Genomic DNA, 15,405 nt, shown 5'->3' on the forward strand with positions numbered 1-15,405 from the left:
TGGAGAAGAATGTGTAAGCTAGGTGGTATGCTGATGTGCCAAGAAGAGAAACTCCACAACAGCATATATGTGTACATTATTTTTATAACTTTATGACATGTCTGATACTTTTGTACTGAATGGTCTAAGATGAATAAATAAGTAAATAAAATACTGTAAATAAATAGGATTCAATACATGTAACACTTTCATTTGCAAGCAACATGTAAACACTATTCACAAGAGGAAAACTGTATTAGAATGGCTCTCTATAACACAAAATAAATCAATGAACTTCTGATTCTTGGTGAAAAGGACAATGACTACATTGACACAAGATCAATATTGATGATATTAATAACAGATATATTTCTTCATTATGTTGTTTGCTTTGTTCCATTTCAGTTGGAATTAATTCTAATGCAGTTAAATACTGTGTCTAATATTTTTTAAAACAATTTCATAAATAATGATTTTTTTCATACTTTCACAAAGTAGGAACCAAACATAGAGGTACACACCTAAATCCAACTGGTGTGCTGGTGTACCATGTTAGTGTTTTCGTTACAATGAAACATAACTCACTGAGAATTAAACTGTTGACTAAAATTCATTCTAGAGCTACTGTGTATTTTATGATGTCTTTTAACTTAGGGTCTATTATTATGAATATGCATGTACTAAGAAAACTTGGAAAAATAAATGTCATTTTTTTCTGTCAATATTGTATTCACGTTTCTACATACAGTACAGGACAATTAGATCTTCCAGACATTATTCTATGGACTTTCACATGCCATTTAGTTCTGATATTTTACATTAATGTTTAAATACTTGTAGGATATAAATTTTGTTGTTGTACAATTGCCTCTTTTCTGTAAAATAATGTCTTATTAGATGTTGATCATTCCTTGAGCAGTGTTACATACCAGTCATAGTTTATTTTCTTTTTTATATTACAAGAAAGGCTAGCAGATTTTTTTTTATTTGAATACAGTTTGCTATAAAAATTTATTAGTTTTATAGAGATCTTTTGATCAATCATGGCCAGAATGTAGTTAACTACGTAACAATGTTCAGTTAACATTTCTTTTTCCTTTTCCACCCATTGCTCTTTTCTCTCTCTCTCTCTCTCTCTCTCTCTCTCTCTCTCTCTCTCTCTTCCTCCTCCCTCTCTCTGACACACACACACACACACACACACACACACACACACACACACACACACACACACACACACAGTAACTTATCACAATCATGTTAAAGAAATATATCATTTTAAACAAAATACATGTATACAATAACAATTAACAATATAAAGTTTCATGGGATGTTTGCATCATTCATTATGAAAATAAAATGCTGATTATTAAAAACAAGTATCAACAAACTGGAGTAGAGCTACATATCACCATCATCAGTGCCATTTCAAAAATGAAATGACTCTCACACAACCATAAAATCTGGTATCTTGCTATTTTTAACAGAAAGCGTAAATATTTCCAAATTACAGTGTAGCTTTCCAGACTCAGTTATTCCAAAAACAGAACTGTCACATTTAAGCAACATAACACTTCCTAATGTCTTGGAAAAAATACTCATAATGCACACTGACATTTCTGAATGAGATTAATACTGAATCACTTATAGAAGTATCAAATTCATATCACTAATGCTAACTCACATTTCCTTTTGCAGAAGTGATACTACTATATGTACATAGCTGCTTTCCAATAGACTAATTACATATAAACAAAATCGTAACTAGTCAATCAGTTTTATATAGCTAACAATTATTCAATCATAAGATCTCTTCATCAATATAAATAATGCATTGAGTTCAAATCTAAATGCTGACATAACTTACTTATAAAAGTAACTAAATACTTTATGGGATGTAATGAGATGTTTACAGTGATCTGCATTAATGTACAAAATGAGTGACTAGCACAAGCTTTACCCACAGGTAACAGCAGGTTATTTAACACAAATGTACACATTAAAGTAGACTAGTCTGAGCAGGTAAATAAGTAGCAATTATATGCAGCTTATACAAGCCACAGTAATAAGTGATTAGTAGAGTCCTCCCGACCAGCTACTTCAGATACACCTGATGTACGAAAATCTTCATATCCATCTCCACCTGAGATTACAAGAAGAGTTGATTTTGAACTGCTGCCTTCACCTCTGCTCCTCCCAACCTGACGTACAAACATCCCTGACTGTTGCTTTAAAGATTCTTTTGTGACATGCTGATAGCCAGTTTCCACACATGTCAGGAAACGTACATGTCCTGTATGGCCATGTGGCATTCCTATGAAATTACAAGAATGGTTCATTATTAATAAGCTGTGAAAAATTTTGTGGCTTATTTACATTCATCAACAATAAGCATGAAGGGAATAACTGTTCTAAGGAATGTCAAATTAATAGTTTATTTATTTTCTCTCAAAGGCAGCACTGGAGCATACTACCTTGGGACGACAGTATAGCAAAATGATTCAACTGGCACATAAAATACAGAATTACAATTTATGAGAACAGAAAAAGTGAAAGTAAAACATAACAAAATTATATGAGTGTGGTAAATGTATGGTTCTAAAGAGAACGAGTAATTGTTTCATGACATTTTTACATAAGACATTATACACTGTAACTACAGTGGTGTGTATCACTTATCACCATTATTATAGCACATGATGTGAACAGGATTTTAGCATTAAATTCACGTGGTAGCACTTCTCTGACTAAATGACTCAAGCTTACAGCACTACAATCAACGTATTTATTAACATCCCAGTTCTCCTACACTGTAGCACCAAAGAAACTGATATTTGCATGTGTATTCAAATACAAATATATGTAAACAGTCAGAATACAGCACTGCAGTCAGCAAGGCTTATATAAGACTAAAGTCTCTGGCACAGTTGTTAGATTGGTTACTGCTGCTACAATGGCAGGATAGCAAGATTTAAGTGAGTTTAAAGATGGTGTTATAGTCAGTGCATGAGCAATAGGACATGACATCTCCAAGGTTGGATGAAGTGGGGATTTCCCCATACGACCACCTCGTGAGTGTACTGTGTATATCAGGAATATGGCAAACCATCAAAAATCTGACATCGCTGAGGCCAGAGAAAGATTGTGCAAGAATGGGACCAACAATGACTGAAGAGAATTGTTCAATGTGACAGAAATGCAACCCTTCTGCAAATTACTGCAGATTTCAATGCTGGGCCATTAGCAAGTGTCAGTGTGTGAAGCATTCAATGAAACATCATTGATATGGGTTTTTGGAGCCGGAGTTCCACTCATGTACCCTTGATGACTGCATGATACAAAGCTTTATGCCTCACCTGGGCCCAACAACAACTACATTAGGGTGTTGATGACTGGAAACATGTTGCCTGGTTGGACAAGTCTCATTTCAAATTGTATTGAGCACATGGATGAAGACAACCTCATGAATCCATGGACTCTGCATTTCAGCAGGGGACTGTTCAAGCTGGTGGAGACTTAGTAATGTCATGGGGTGTGTGCACTTAGTTTGATATGGGATTCCTGGTGCATCTAGATATGACTCTGACACATGACATGTACGTAAGCCTCCTGTCTGATCGCCTGCATCCATTCATGTCCGTTGTGCATTCTATTAGACTTGGACAATTCCAGCAGGACCATGCAACATTCCATGTGTCCAGAATTGCTACAGAGTGGCTCCAGGAACACTCTTCTGAGTTTAAACACTTCCAGTGGCCTCCAAACCCCCCAGATGCAAACATTATCGAGCATATCTGGGATGCCTTGCAACATGTTGTTCAGAAGAGATCTGCACTCCCTCAAGCTCTCACAGATTTATGGACAGCTCTTCAGGTGTCATGGTGTCAGTTCCCTCCAGCACTGCTTCAGACATTAGTTGGGTCCATGCCACATCATGTTGCAGCACTTCTGCTTGCTCTTGGGGGCCCTGCCCAGTATTAGGCAGGTGTACCAGTTTCTTTGTCTCTTCAGTGTATATTATCATAAGAAAAGAATCTTTGGCCCCAAGCTGTAAGTTTCATTCTAAAATTGGTGCCCACTGATGGATGCAGATGAATTGGTGCTAGAATCTTGTAAACTCTACATCTTTTGCAGCACCTGTTATGACAATCTGAACATAAATTGTTCTTTGAAAACATCAGGCTGTGGTTACCCTATCCTTTTTTCAGTTACCAAATATACTAGAAGGACTTCCGACATTATCAAGGCTGTCTTCTTTGGAAGAAATAAGGGCATCCAACTAAGGCAAAGCTACTGGAGGACTCCCTGTAATGCTGAGATTGTGTGTAAGTCATCAAGATACATTACTGTAATACTATATCATGCCATTATACTATTTAATGGCTATAAATTTGGTTTGGCTCATTTTTCTGATATAAGAGACAATTTCTTAATAAACTTTCTTATGATAATGCATGAGATTAACAATTATTTACTAATATTCCCTCTAATGTATTTATGAAAATTGTAATTTTTTTTTCAATTTGGATGATTTGTCTTTCATAATATGACCAGCAAAAATTCTTTTTTAAATGTTATTTGTTGTTATTCATTTTATAATTACACCTACATCATGTATAGAATCTTTCGTTTAGTTTCATCTCACCCCTTGTTTCTTATTTTCCCAAGATGAATGCTGAGTACTCCAGTTTTTAAAGTATGGAAATTAAATGGAATTTGAAACTGAGACTACTGGGAAGTATGTGAAAGCAGTGACTGAAACATTAATGGCTATGGACAAGACTTAGTGAAACCACCTACCATTGTCCACACAATGAAGGCATGGACAATTCTATGAATAGTACATGTGGCTCATATATACTGGCACATCTTCAAGCCAAAACAGTAATGTTGATGATGCCTGAGAGAAGGCTTCCACTTAGTAGGTAGTCAAAGTGGTGTACAGATAAAATTATTAAAGACATATGACAGCTGTGGAACAATGATGATAAGATGTAAAAAAAATCAAGAACATAATTACTAAATACAGACTGAGATGGATCTTCATGTTTCATAAAAGCCACAGAAGAGGAAGAACATGGAAAATGTCATAACTATTTTGTTTATTCTCTGATTTTTTTTGAACATTTCAACCAAAACAATCTGTAATTACATCCAACAGAAACTGGCAAGAGAAATGAGATTTGTTTGAAATGGAGCTGTTGACAGTACAAAATAAAAACATGGAATCATAAACACATGTTTATTGATATTTCAATGCAATTTACATAACTGACATTAGTAGTATGTATGGAAATTTGTGATGTTTTCCTAACTTGATAAAATGATAATTGAACCAGACAATGAACTTATACCATTTTTTGCATTAATGATGTCAATATATTTACCCTTAAGAAGAGACCTAGAGAAGCTGTTTACTATGGATTCAGAAATTTCAGTTAATATTCTCAATCTAACTGGTTTTTGTATACACTGCCAGAAAAAAAAATGGTAGACTTGGAAAGACAATGTCAATTTTGATCCGATGACAGCATATGACCATGTGGATGGTGGTAGATGTACTGGTAATGGTTTCAGTGTTGTCCGCCAATCTATAACATTGCGGCATAGCTACCAGAGTGCCATCTGTGTCTACCCTTTAATAGAGAATGCTCACAGCTAGAAGGCTCACTGTGGTGCACACGTGTGCAGCAATCAGGCAACCATGCCACAGAGACACACATGTGCTTCCTACAGCCAACTGAGCAAGTTTGAAAGAGGTCAAATGGTGCCTTCTGAGAGGTCAGATGGTCTTTCTGAGAAATTTCCACATAAGGTGGGAGTGCTGCGTCAATTTTGCAGTGATGCTGGTATGAGTGGTCGCATGAACATTCTCACACATGATAAGGTTCTGTACATCCATGCAGCACAGATGCCCACCACAAACATTGTATTCTAAGAGTAGCAGTGGCTGATCCTACAGTACAGCACAATTATGAGAGCTTTTGAGCCCAAATGTCCCAACATGAAATGCTGTGAAACATGGGACTGTGGTCATGCACCTCTCTAGCTCATTTTCAGTTCACACCACAGCACTGATTGGTGCCATGAGAGGATCACTTGGAAGATGGAATGGCATGCCATGGTCTTCAGCAATGAAAGCAGATTCTGCCTGCATACAAGTGATGGCTGTTTGTGTATACAATGTAGGCCTGGTGAGCACTGTCACACAGAGTGCATTTGTCCAAGACACACTGGCCTCATCCCCAGCCTTCTGCTCTGCGGTGTTATAAGCTACATCTCTCATTCACCTTTGCTGTTTCTGGAGGGGACACTCGGCAGCTCTTGGAACATGCAGAATGTTCTTAGACATGTTGTTTTGCGATTCTTGCAACAGGATGGTGATTTGTTATTGCAACAGGATAATACTCACCCACACATGGCCCATGAAACTCAACATGCTCTGCAAGATGTGAAACAACTTCCCTGGACAGCACAATCTCTGGAGTTGCCTCCAATTGTGCATGTGTGGGATATGATGGGACAAGAAGTGACTCATGTGGCTTGTCAACCCACAACTGTAGCAGGACTACGTGAATAGTTTTAGTAGGTATGGAATAACATATCCCAGGACAGTATTCACCATCTTTACGATCCAATGAATGTCAGAGTCAGCACCAGCATTGCCACCTGTGGCATCTACACCATGTACTACACTCCTGGAAATTGAAATAAGAACACCGTGAATTCATTGTCCCAGGAAGGGGAAACTTTATTGACACATTCCTGGGGTCAGATACATCACATAATCACACTGACAGAACCACAGGCACATAGACACAGGCAACAGAGCATGCACAACATCGGCACTAGTACAGTGTATATCCACCTTTCGCAGCAATGCAGGCTGCTATTCTCCCATGGAGACAATCGTAGAGATGCTGGATGTAGTCCTGTGGAACGGCTTGCCATGCCATTTCCACCTGGCGCCTCAGTTGGACCAGCGTTCGTGCTGGACGTGCAGACCGCGTGAGATGACGCTTCATCCAGTGCCAAACATGCTCAATGGGGGACAGATCCGGAGATCTTGCTGGCCAGGGTAGTTGACTTACACCTTCTAGAACACGTGGGGTGGCACGGGATACATGCGGACGTGCATTGTCCTGTTGAAACAGCAAGTTCCCTTGCTGGTCTAGGAATGGTAGAATGATGGGTTCGATGACGGTTTGGATGTACCGTGCACTATTCAGTGTCCCCTCGACGATCACCAGAGGTGTACGGCCAGTGTAGGAGATCGCTCCTCACACCATGATGCCGGGTGTTGGCCCTGTGTGCCTCGGTCGTATGCAGTCCTGATTGTGGCGCTCACCTGCACGGCGCCAAACATGCATACGACCATCATTGGCACCAAGGCAGAAGCGACTCTCATCGCTGAAGACGACACGTCTCCATTTGTCCCTCCATTCACGCCTGTCGCAACACCACTGGAGGCGGGCTGCACGATGTTGGGGCGTGAGCGGAAGACGGCCTAACGGTGTGCAGGACCGTAGCCCAGCTTCATGGAGATGGTTGCGAATGGTCCTCGCCGATACCCCAGGAGCAACAGTGTCCCTAATTTGCTGGGAATTGGCGGTGCGGTCCCCTAGGGCACTGCGTAGGATCCTACGGTCTTGGCATGCATCCGTGTGTCGCTGCGGTCCGGTCCCAGGTCGACGGGCACGTGCACCTTCCGCCGACCACTGGCGACAACATCGATGTACTGTGGAGACCTCACGCCCCACGTGTTGAGCAGTTCGGTGGTATGTCCACCCGGCCTCCCGCATGCCCACTATATGCCCTCGCTCAAAGTCCGTCAACTGCACATACGGTTCACGTCCACGCTGTCGCGGCATGCTACCAGTGTTAAAGACTGCGATGGAGCTCCGTATGCCACGGCAAACTGGCTGACACTGATGGCGGCGGTGCACAAATGCTGCGCAGCTAGCGCCATTCGATGGCCAACACCACAGTTCCTGGTGTGTCCGCTGTGCCGTGCGTGTGATCATTGCTTGTACAGCCCTCTCGCAGTGTCCGGAGCAAGTATGGTGGGTCTGACACACCGGTGTCAATGTGTTCTTTTTTCCATTTCCAGGAGTGTATATGGGTGTTTCAGCATGGGTCAATACCTGGTACATCAGAACTGTTCATGCTGTTGCTGTGTAAACATAATCATTTCATGTACTCCATATGCACCACTGTAACAATAAATCTTGAGTGAATTGGAGATCTCTAAAACGACATACTAATTTTTTTCTCCCGACAGTGTAAATCTTTTTTATGGGATGCATGATGAAAACTTTTTGAGGCTGTATTTCCCATAAACTAACCTGATGCTGTTGGTACTGTGGTAACTTTAGTTGTAGAAGGAGTGATGTGTGGGAGTCGCATATTAAGGATAACTCCTGCACTTGTCCCAATCCACAGCATGTCTTTACATGCAAGCAGTGAAGTTACCCTCAGACAAGCAGCTTTATGTTGCCGGATAATGTCATCACAACCTGGAAATAAAAAAAAAGGAACAGTCAATGTATCCCATTACTTCTTGTTGTGAAAATACTGGAATAAAGAGTCTTGCAAATTGAGTCTAAATGGGAGACACTTTGTATTTGCAGTTTAAGTGAAAATAAATTAATACTTGGTAAAACAATAGAGAAATTAAATGAAAAGGGAATAGGACAGAAAGGGCGAAGGGAAGGAGGAAAGGGAAAGAGAAAGGGAAGTGCAAACAATGAAACATGAAGTGAGGATATGATGACCTCTGCAATCAGTGACCTCACTTTGTAAGCATAGAATCATGAGTTATGGGAGTAAAAGTGACTATGAATGCAAGAAACAAGCTGGGGTTGCTGATATAGAACATACAGCCATAGTGTGCATACTTATGGCCACATAAAGCTGGGATGAACTTGTTTTAACTTGATTTTGAACTAAATGCTGCCCAACAATGCATATGTTCTTCTTCTACCTAAAACATCCATCAGCATGTATTACTTGTGAATTTTTGTTATTTGTTCCTGTAGCATTACATTATGTAGTGTGTAAATAATATAGGGCAAATCAAGGATATAAAACATTCAGTACACACAGCAATAATTTTTTAGGTTTGCTAACAATAGCAGCTACTTACACAATTATTTACAGATTTAATTTATAATGTAATTCTTTAAATGGTAATATTCCTTTTCCACTCTTTGAGTATCTTTGGGAAGTATTTTTTCTGTACACAGTCTTATTCTTTGGGGCATTTTTCTTGATAATTTAATATCTTCACCAATGATTGTCAGTTGATGTCCTTCTGAATGTTATAGGTGTGGACACTTGCATTTGTTTTCCATTATGAAATACCTTCTGTGAATAGTACTGGTCATGGAGCAGATTTCACAGAGGTGGAGGTTTCACACTATTTTACTGAGAGTCCCAGATTTACCTATTTTGGACAGGATACATGAAGAAAATAACTGGAAATGCTCATATTTGTATGTTTTATGTCTACATCTACGTAGTTACTCCACAGTTCACCATACAGTGCATGGTGGAAGGTACCCTATACCACTACAAGCCATTACCTTTTGTGTTCCATTCACAAATAGAGGAAGGTTACAATAATTGTCTATATGCCTTCATATGAGCTCTAATTTCTCATATCTTATCTCCATGGTCCTTATGCAAAATGTATGGTGGAGGCAGTAGAATAGTTCTGCAGTCAGCTTCAAATGCCGGTTCCTTAAATTTTCTTAATAGTGTTCCTTGAAAAGAATGTGACCTTCCCTCCAAGGATTCCCAGTTGTGTTCCTGAACTAAGCCTGTAACATTCACATGTCATTCAAATCCATCAGTAATAAATCTAGCAGCCCACCTCTGAATTTCTTTGATGTCTTCCTTTAATGTGACATGATACGGATCCCAGACACCCAAACAGTGCTCACGAATAAGTCACATTAGCTCCCTATATGCAGTCTCCTTTACAGATGGACCACACTTTCCTAGAATTCTCCCAATAAACAGAAGTCGACCCTTCACCTTCAATACCACAATCCTCACATGCTCATTTCATTCCATGTCACTTTGCCATGTTATGCCCAGATATTTAAATGATGTGACTGTATCAAGCATCACACCACTAATGCTGTATCTGAACATTATGTGTTTGTTTTTTGAACTCACCCACAAAGCTACATTTTTCTACATTTAGAGTAAGCTGCCATTCATCACACCAACTAGAAACTGTGTCTAAATCGTCTTGTATCCTCCTCCAGTCATTCAACTTTGACATCTTACTGTACATCACAACATCATCAGCAAACAACTGCAGATTGTTGCCCACTCTAAACACCAAATTGTTTATGTATAGACAGAATAAAAGTGGCCCTGTCACACATCCCTGGGGCACTCCTGATGATGCTCTTGTCCCTGATGAACACTCACCATTGACGACAGTATACTGGCTTCTATAACATAAGAAGTCTTCCAGTCACTCACATATCTGTGAACTTATTCCAAATGCTCATATACTCTTTAACAGCCTGCAATGAGGCACCATGTGAAACACTTTCCAGAAATCTAGAAATATGGAATCTGCCTGTTGTCCTTCATCCATTGTTTGCAGCATACCATGTGAGAAAAGAGCAAGCTGAGTTTCACATGAGTGCTGCTTTCTAAAACCATGCTGATTTGGTCCCTAGAAAATTTATTATATTCCAACTGAGAATATGTTCAAGGTTTCTGCTGCAAACTAATGTTAGGGATATTGGTCTGTAATTTTGCAAGTCTGTTCTTTTAACCTTCTTTTATACAGCAGTTGTGTACACCTTTTTTGAGTCACTTGGAACTTTGCATTGGGCAAGAGATCTGTGATACATGCTAGTTAGGTAAGAGGCCAATGCCTTAGAGCATTCTTTGGAAAACTGAATTGCCATTTCATTTGGAGCTAGTGATTTATTTGTTTTTGACTCCTCCAGTTGTTTCTGTATGCCAGGAATGCTTATTACTATGCATCTATATGGGAGCCTATTTGATGGTCAAATGACAGTATGTTTGTATGATTTTCCTGCATGAATGATTTCTTGAACATGAAATTTAAAGCTCTGGCTGTTGTTCTGCTATCTTCTACTGCCGCATCATACTGGTCAACAAGCAACTGGATGGAAGACTTAAATACACTTAGTGACTTCACATAGGACCAGAATTTTCTTGCATTCTGTGCCAGATCTTTTGCTAAAATATGACAGTGGTAGGTGTTGTATGCTTCATGAATCTCTATTAACCTTTGCGTCTTGTCGTTTGTGCATTCCTTTTTGAAATGAGAATGCAATGCCCTCTGTTTTTTCAGCATTTTCAGAATCTCATTATTAAACAATGGTGGGTCTGTTCCATGACTAATCCACTTACTAGGCACATAGTTCTCCATGCAGTGATTTACGATCTGCTTAAACTTTGCCCATAATTCCTATACATCCATCTTACTGGAAGTAAGTGATGTCAGTTCACTGGCTAAGTGAGATGTTAACAGCCGTTGTTTCTAGGAGAAGCACTCTCTTATCACTCTTGAACTGATTTATTATCTTTCATAACCACAGTTACTATGTTAACATCATGATCACTAATTCTCATTACTGTACTGACATTGTTGATAAGGCCTGGCCTGTTGACAGACTACAAATTGTTTAAAAATACTGTCATCTTTTGATTGAATGGGAAGAAAACATTGAAACACATAACACTGAATTATCAGTAGTTATAAAACTGGCTTTTTGTTTAGTCAGATATAAGCAGATTTTGTTTTGAATGAGTATGAAACTTCTACAAGAGTACATTAAGGATCATGTACCACATTTGAATATAAAGCAATAGGAATCTTGTTAGTATTAATGTCGAAAGCAGGAAAATAATTTATTAACATTAAAATACACATTTTTCTACCTAACAAGAAAACACTTTACTGACTCTGGTCAGTTATATTAAAAGAAAACATTTTATTAACATCACATTTGGAGTAACTCATGAATAATCATTAATTCCACTACAAAAAAAAAAGTCTTTTCATTCTCCCTTTTTAATAACGGCGATATACAGATGATTTATTTTTACAAAAACTGTAATACTACCCTCATTTTAAGAATTGATTTGACCACCTTAGTGCTTTACTACACACCATCTTGTTGGAGATGGGATATCCTTGCCTTCTTCTGACTGTAGAAATGACTTTCTCGGCCAGTTATTGAGGGATGTAGAATTTGAAATGGGTTTTACACCATGGTGCATGTTTACTTTTTTTCATTAACAAACCATTTCCAGAGGTGAAAGAAACAATATGTTCAGTAAAGTAATCTGATAATGACAGGGGATCAAACCCCAAGTTTTTTGGTATTAGGTGGGGAACTATTAACACATGCAATTTCCTGTTATTCGAATATCATTGTACCCACATAGCAAATATGTTTCAAAGAGTCTATTGTGTACTGTGCACAGAAGCTGTTTGCTTACATAGTGTTACAGGTTTTTGTAATTAGTATACTACCTTTATTTTTCAACAGAAAGTGTTTCATTACACACACTAATATTTAAGAATCTAATGGATTCATGGATTCTACTTCAGCAAGCTTTAGTCAGTTGCCTTTTACATTTGTATGCTGACACTTCCCTTTTTTTAATGTTACATACACAATATTTTTCAGATTTATAACCAGGTCATTTTTCGTGAGCAGTTAGAAATGGATTCAACTTCAACAAGCTTTATTCTATCACCTTTTACATTTGTATACTCATATTTTCCTTTTTTTTAACATTACTTACATAATCTTTTTCAGGTTTATAACCACATCATTTTACATGAGCTTTTGGACTGAAGCATTTGCAGAAATAAATCCTCTTCTACTCAGCTGTTTCACATTTTTATCGTCCTTCAGTAAAGTCAGGTCATCAGCATACAAAATTTTATTTCTTTCTTCTCAACAGCTGTATCTTTCAAAATTATTGTTCCATTACCAAAGCCTGCAGGACTTTGTATTTGATGGCTTCAGCTTCTGATTTGTCTGCATTTACTACTGATACTTACAGTTTCCTGTTGCTTAGTTATCATTGTATCTATTCTTATACTTGCCCATGAATGATATATAGTTCATGTCTTTCTATAAGTATTGCACAGATTATATCATAAAATGCTTTGGAAAGATCAAAAAGCATTGTTGATAAAATCCCTGTTTCATCAATTGATGCTGTTCTCTGGTTGGTAACAGCTGATTCTTTCTGAAAATGTCCTAGGGTGATACTAAAATGTTGTAATTGTCCTAATAAATAGGAACTTAAAATTTATTTGAAAGGGTTGAGATCAATGAAACTATTCTAGGCAAACTAAAAAATTGTGATTATAGACTAAAAATATATATTTTCTAAAGCATATTGTCTGCTGTTCCAACTGACAGTTTGTTGAGAACATGTAGTCTGTTGTTGGTGTTACCATTGGTCATAAACTTACAGACTCTTGCTTATATTCAATGTTCCTGGAAATGCTCTACCCCTGAAAACAGCAATTTTCTATGTGATTATTTGTTCACTAATAAGCTGTCTTATGTGTCTCAGTACTTCATCACCGCTAGCTGATTTCTTGTCATATATGTTGTGTATAGTTTTTCTAAGTTACCCTTTTGTGACTGGTTTCAGAAAAAGTGTGCAATATATTTCTATAGACACCTTACAACATTTTTGGTCTGTTTCTTTCATGTTCCAAGTTTCCACTGCTTTTACGCAATTTTCATTGAGCATGTTTGCAATCTTTCTACCAATTTCTTGAGTGTGATACATATTTTCTTATATTTCTAACTTATTTTATGATTTTTTGACTTTGTTGTAATGGTGGTAATTGTCTTTTTTATTACTTTTATGTATTTATTTCAAAACACCTCACATTTTTTCAGCTCCAGCCTGCTTTCTCAGATATTGCAGCTTCATGCTGTATTATACATCTACATCTACAATAAAACTCTGCTAAGCAATCTACACTGTGTACTTCTGATAGCAGTATCACCTGCTCTGCTTTGTAATGCTGCATAGGAGTAATTACTGTCAATAAGCCTCAGTATTATCTCTAATCTCTCTGAATTTTCACAACATGGTCATTTCATTACATGTACGTCAGAGGAAGTAGTATGTCTCCCGATTCTTCTTGGAATGTGTGCTCTTGGAATTTTAACAGTAAACCTTTCTGTGAAGCACAACATCTGCCACCGGAGACATGACAGCATAACTTTATGGAATAAACACATGAGGAACACAGGGCTTTTTAGTGGATCCTCACTATCTTCTCTGTTTTATTAATAATACCTGGTAAGGGACTCAGACTGATACTAAATAATTGGTTGAGTCATTGCTTTGCAAGCCTTCTGTCGATAACTAGCATTTCATTATGATTCTTCATGTGAATCTAAACTCACCATTTGCTCTTCCTATGGCTTGTTTTATGTGATAATCCCACTTTACACCATTATGGAAAGTTACCTCTAGATATTTTCTGTGATTGATACTGTTTCTGATGATTTAATACCATTAGTGTAATCAAATGGTAATGGGTCTTTCCATTATTTGTGTGAACTATGTTACAATTATTTACATTGAGGATAAACAGACAGTCCCTATACTGATTGTCTTTGATCTTAAGGTCTTGCTGCATTTTTGTTCTGTTTCTGTTACTGCAACTTTTCTGTATACAACACCATTGTCTGCAAACACCCTCACAATTCTTCCAATATTATCCATTAGATCAGTTATATATAATGTGAACAGAAACATCCCTACAACACTCGCTTATGATGGTCCTGAAGTTAATTTTACATCTGCCAATTTAATTATGTTAAGAATGATGTGTTGAGTTCTAACTGATAAAACTGGTTCAGAACCCATTATGTTTTGTATTTTGTTCACTGTGTGGCATTGTGGAACTCCAGTGAATGCCTCCCATAAGTCAGGTCGGGGAATATGTCATCAACCTGAGTGATATTACCTACATCCCACTAGACCTCATGGAAAAACATTGTATTCTGATTTTCATAGGATGTCTGTTTGTGGAATCAGTGTTGATTCTCAAGGAAATTTTAGGCCTATTATTATGTAGATATGTTCAATGGCCCTTCTTGGACACAGGAATGCCCTGTGCCTTTTTCCAGTAAATTTGTACCATTTGTTCCCCCGCCACCATTTATGAACTGCTGTTGGAGGGAGAAATAGTTCTTTCATATAATCTGTATATAATCATACAGATATTTCATTAAGTGCATATGCATTTCCTTTATAAAGTGAAGTTAGTTGAACCTCTATTCCATGATCACTTATCTCAGTAGCTGCAATTTTGACATTTGTCTGTAGAGTGAAAGGAAAAAGCATATTACAATCTTCCAAGTCAAACACTGCCAGAAG

The 15,405-nt window shown here is 37.9% G+C and overlaps 1 protein-coding gene across 2 annotated transcripts in view; it reads right to left on the reverse strand.

The window, feature by feature from the left end:
• Positions 1 to 328: 328 nt before the first annotated feature.
• The window catches only part of LOC126298442 (rho guanine nucleotide exchange factor 17), a 950,787-nt gene continuing 935,710 nt past the window's right edge, over positions 329 to 15,405 (reverse strand). For both annotated transcript variants that reach the window (XM_049989771.1, XM_049989770.1), the window contains exons 17-18: positions 8,325 to 8,495; positions 329 to 2,293 (exon numbers count right to left, since the gene is read on the reverse strand). In XM_049989771.1, coding sequence (XP_049845728.1) covers positions 2,028 to 2,293; positions 8,325 to 8,495 — 437 coding nt within the window. In that variant the 3' untranslated portion in view covers positions 329 to 2,027. The remainder of the gene's footprint in view (positions 2,294 to 8,324; positions 8,496 to 15,405) is intronic.

The sequence above is a fragment of the Schistocerca gregaria genome, chromosome X, assembly GCF_023897955.1.
Source record: "Schistocerca gregaria isolate iqSchGreg1 chromosome X, iqSchGreg1.2, whole genome shotgun sequence".
In the NCBI taxonomy this organism is placed as follows: domain Eukaryota; kingdom Metazoa; phylum Arthropoda; class Insecta; order Orthoptera; family Acrididae; genus Schistocerca; species Schistocerca gregaria.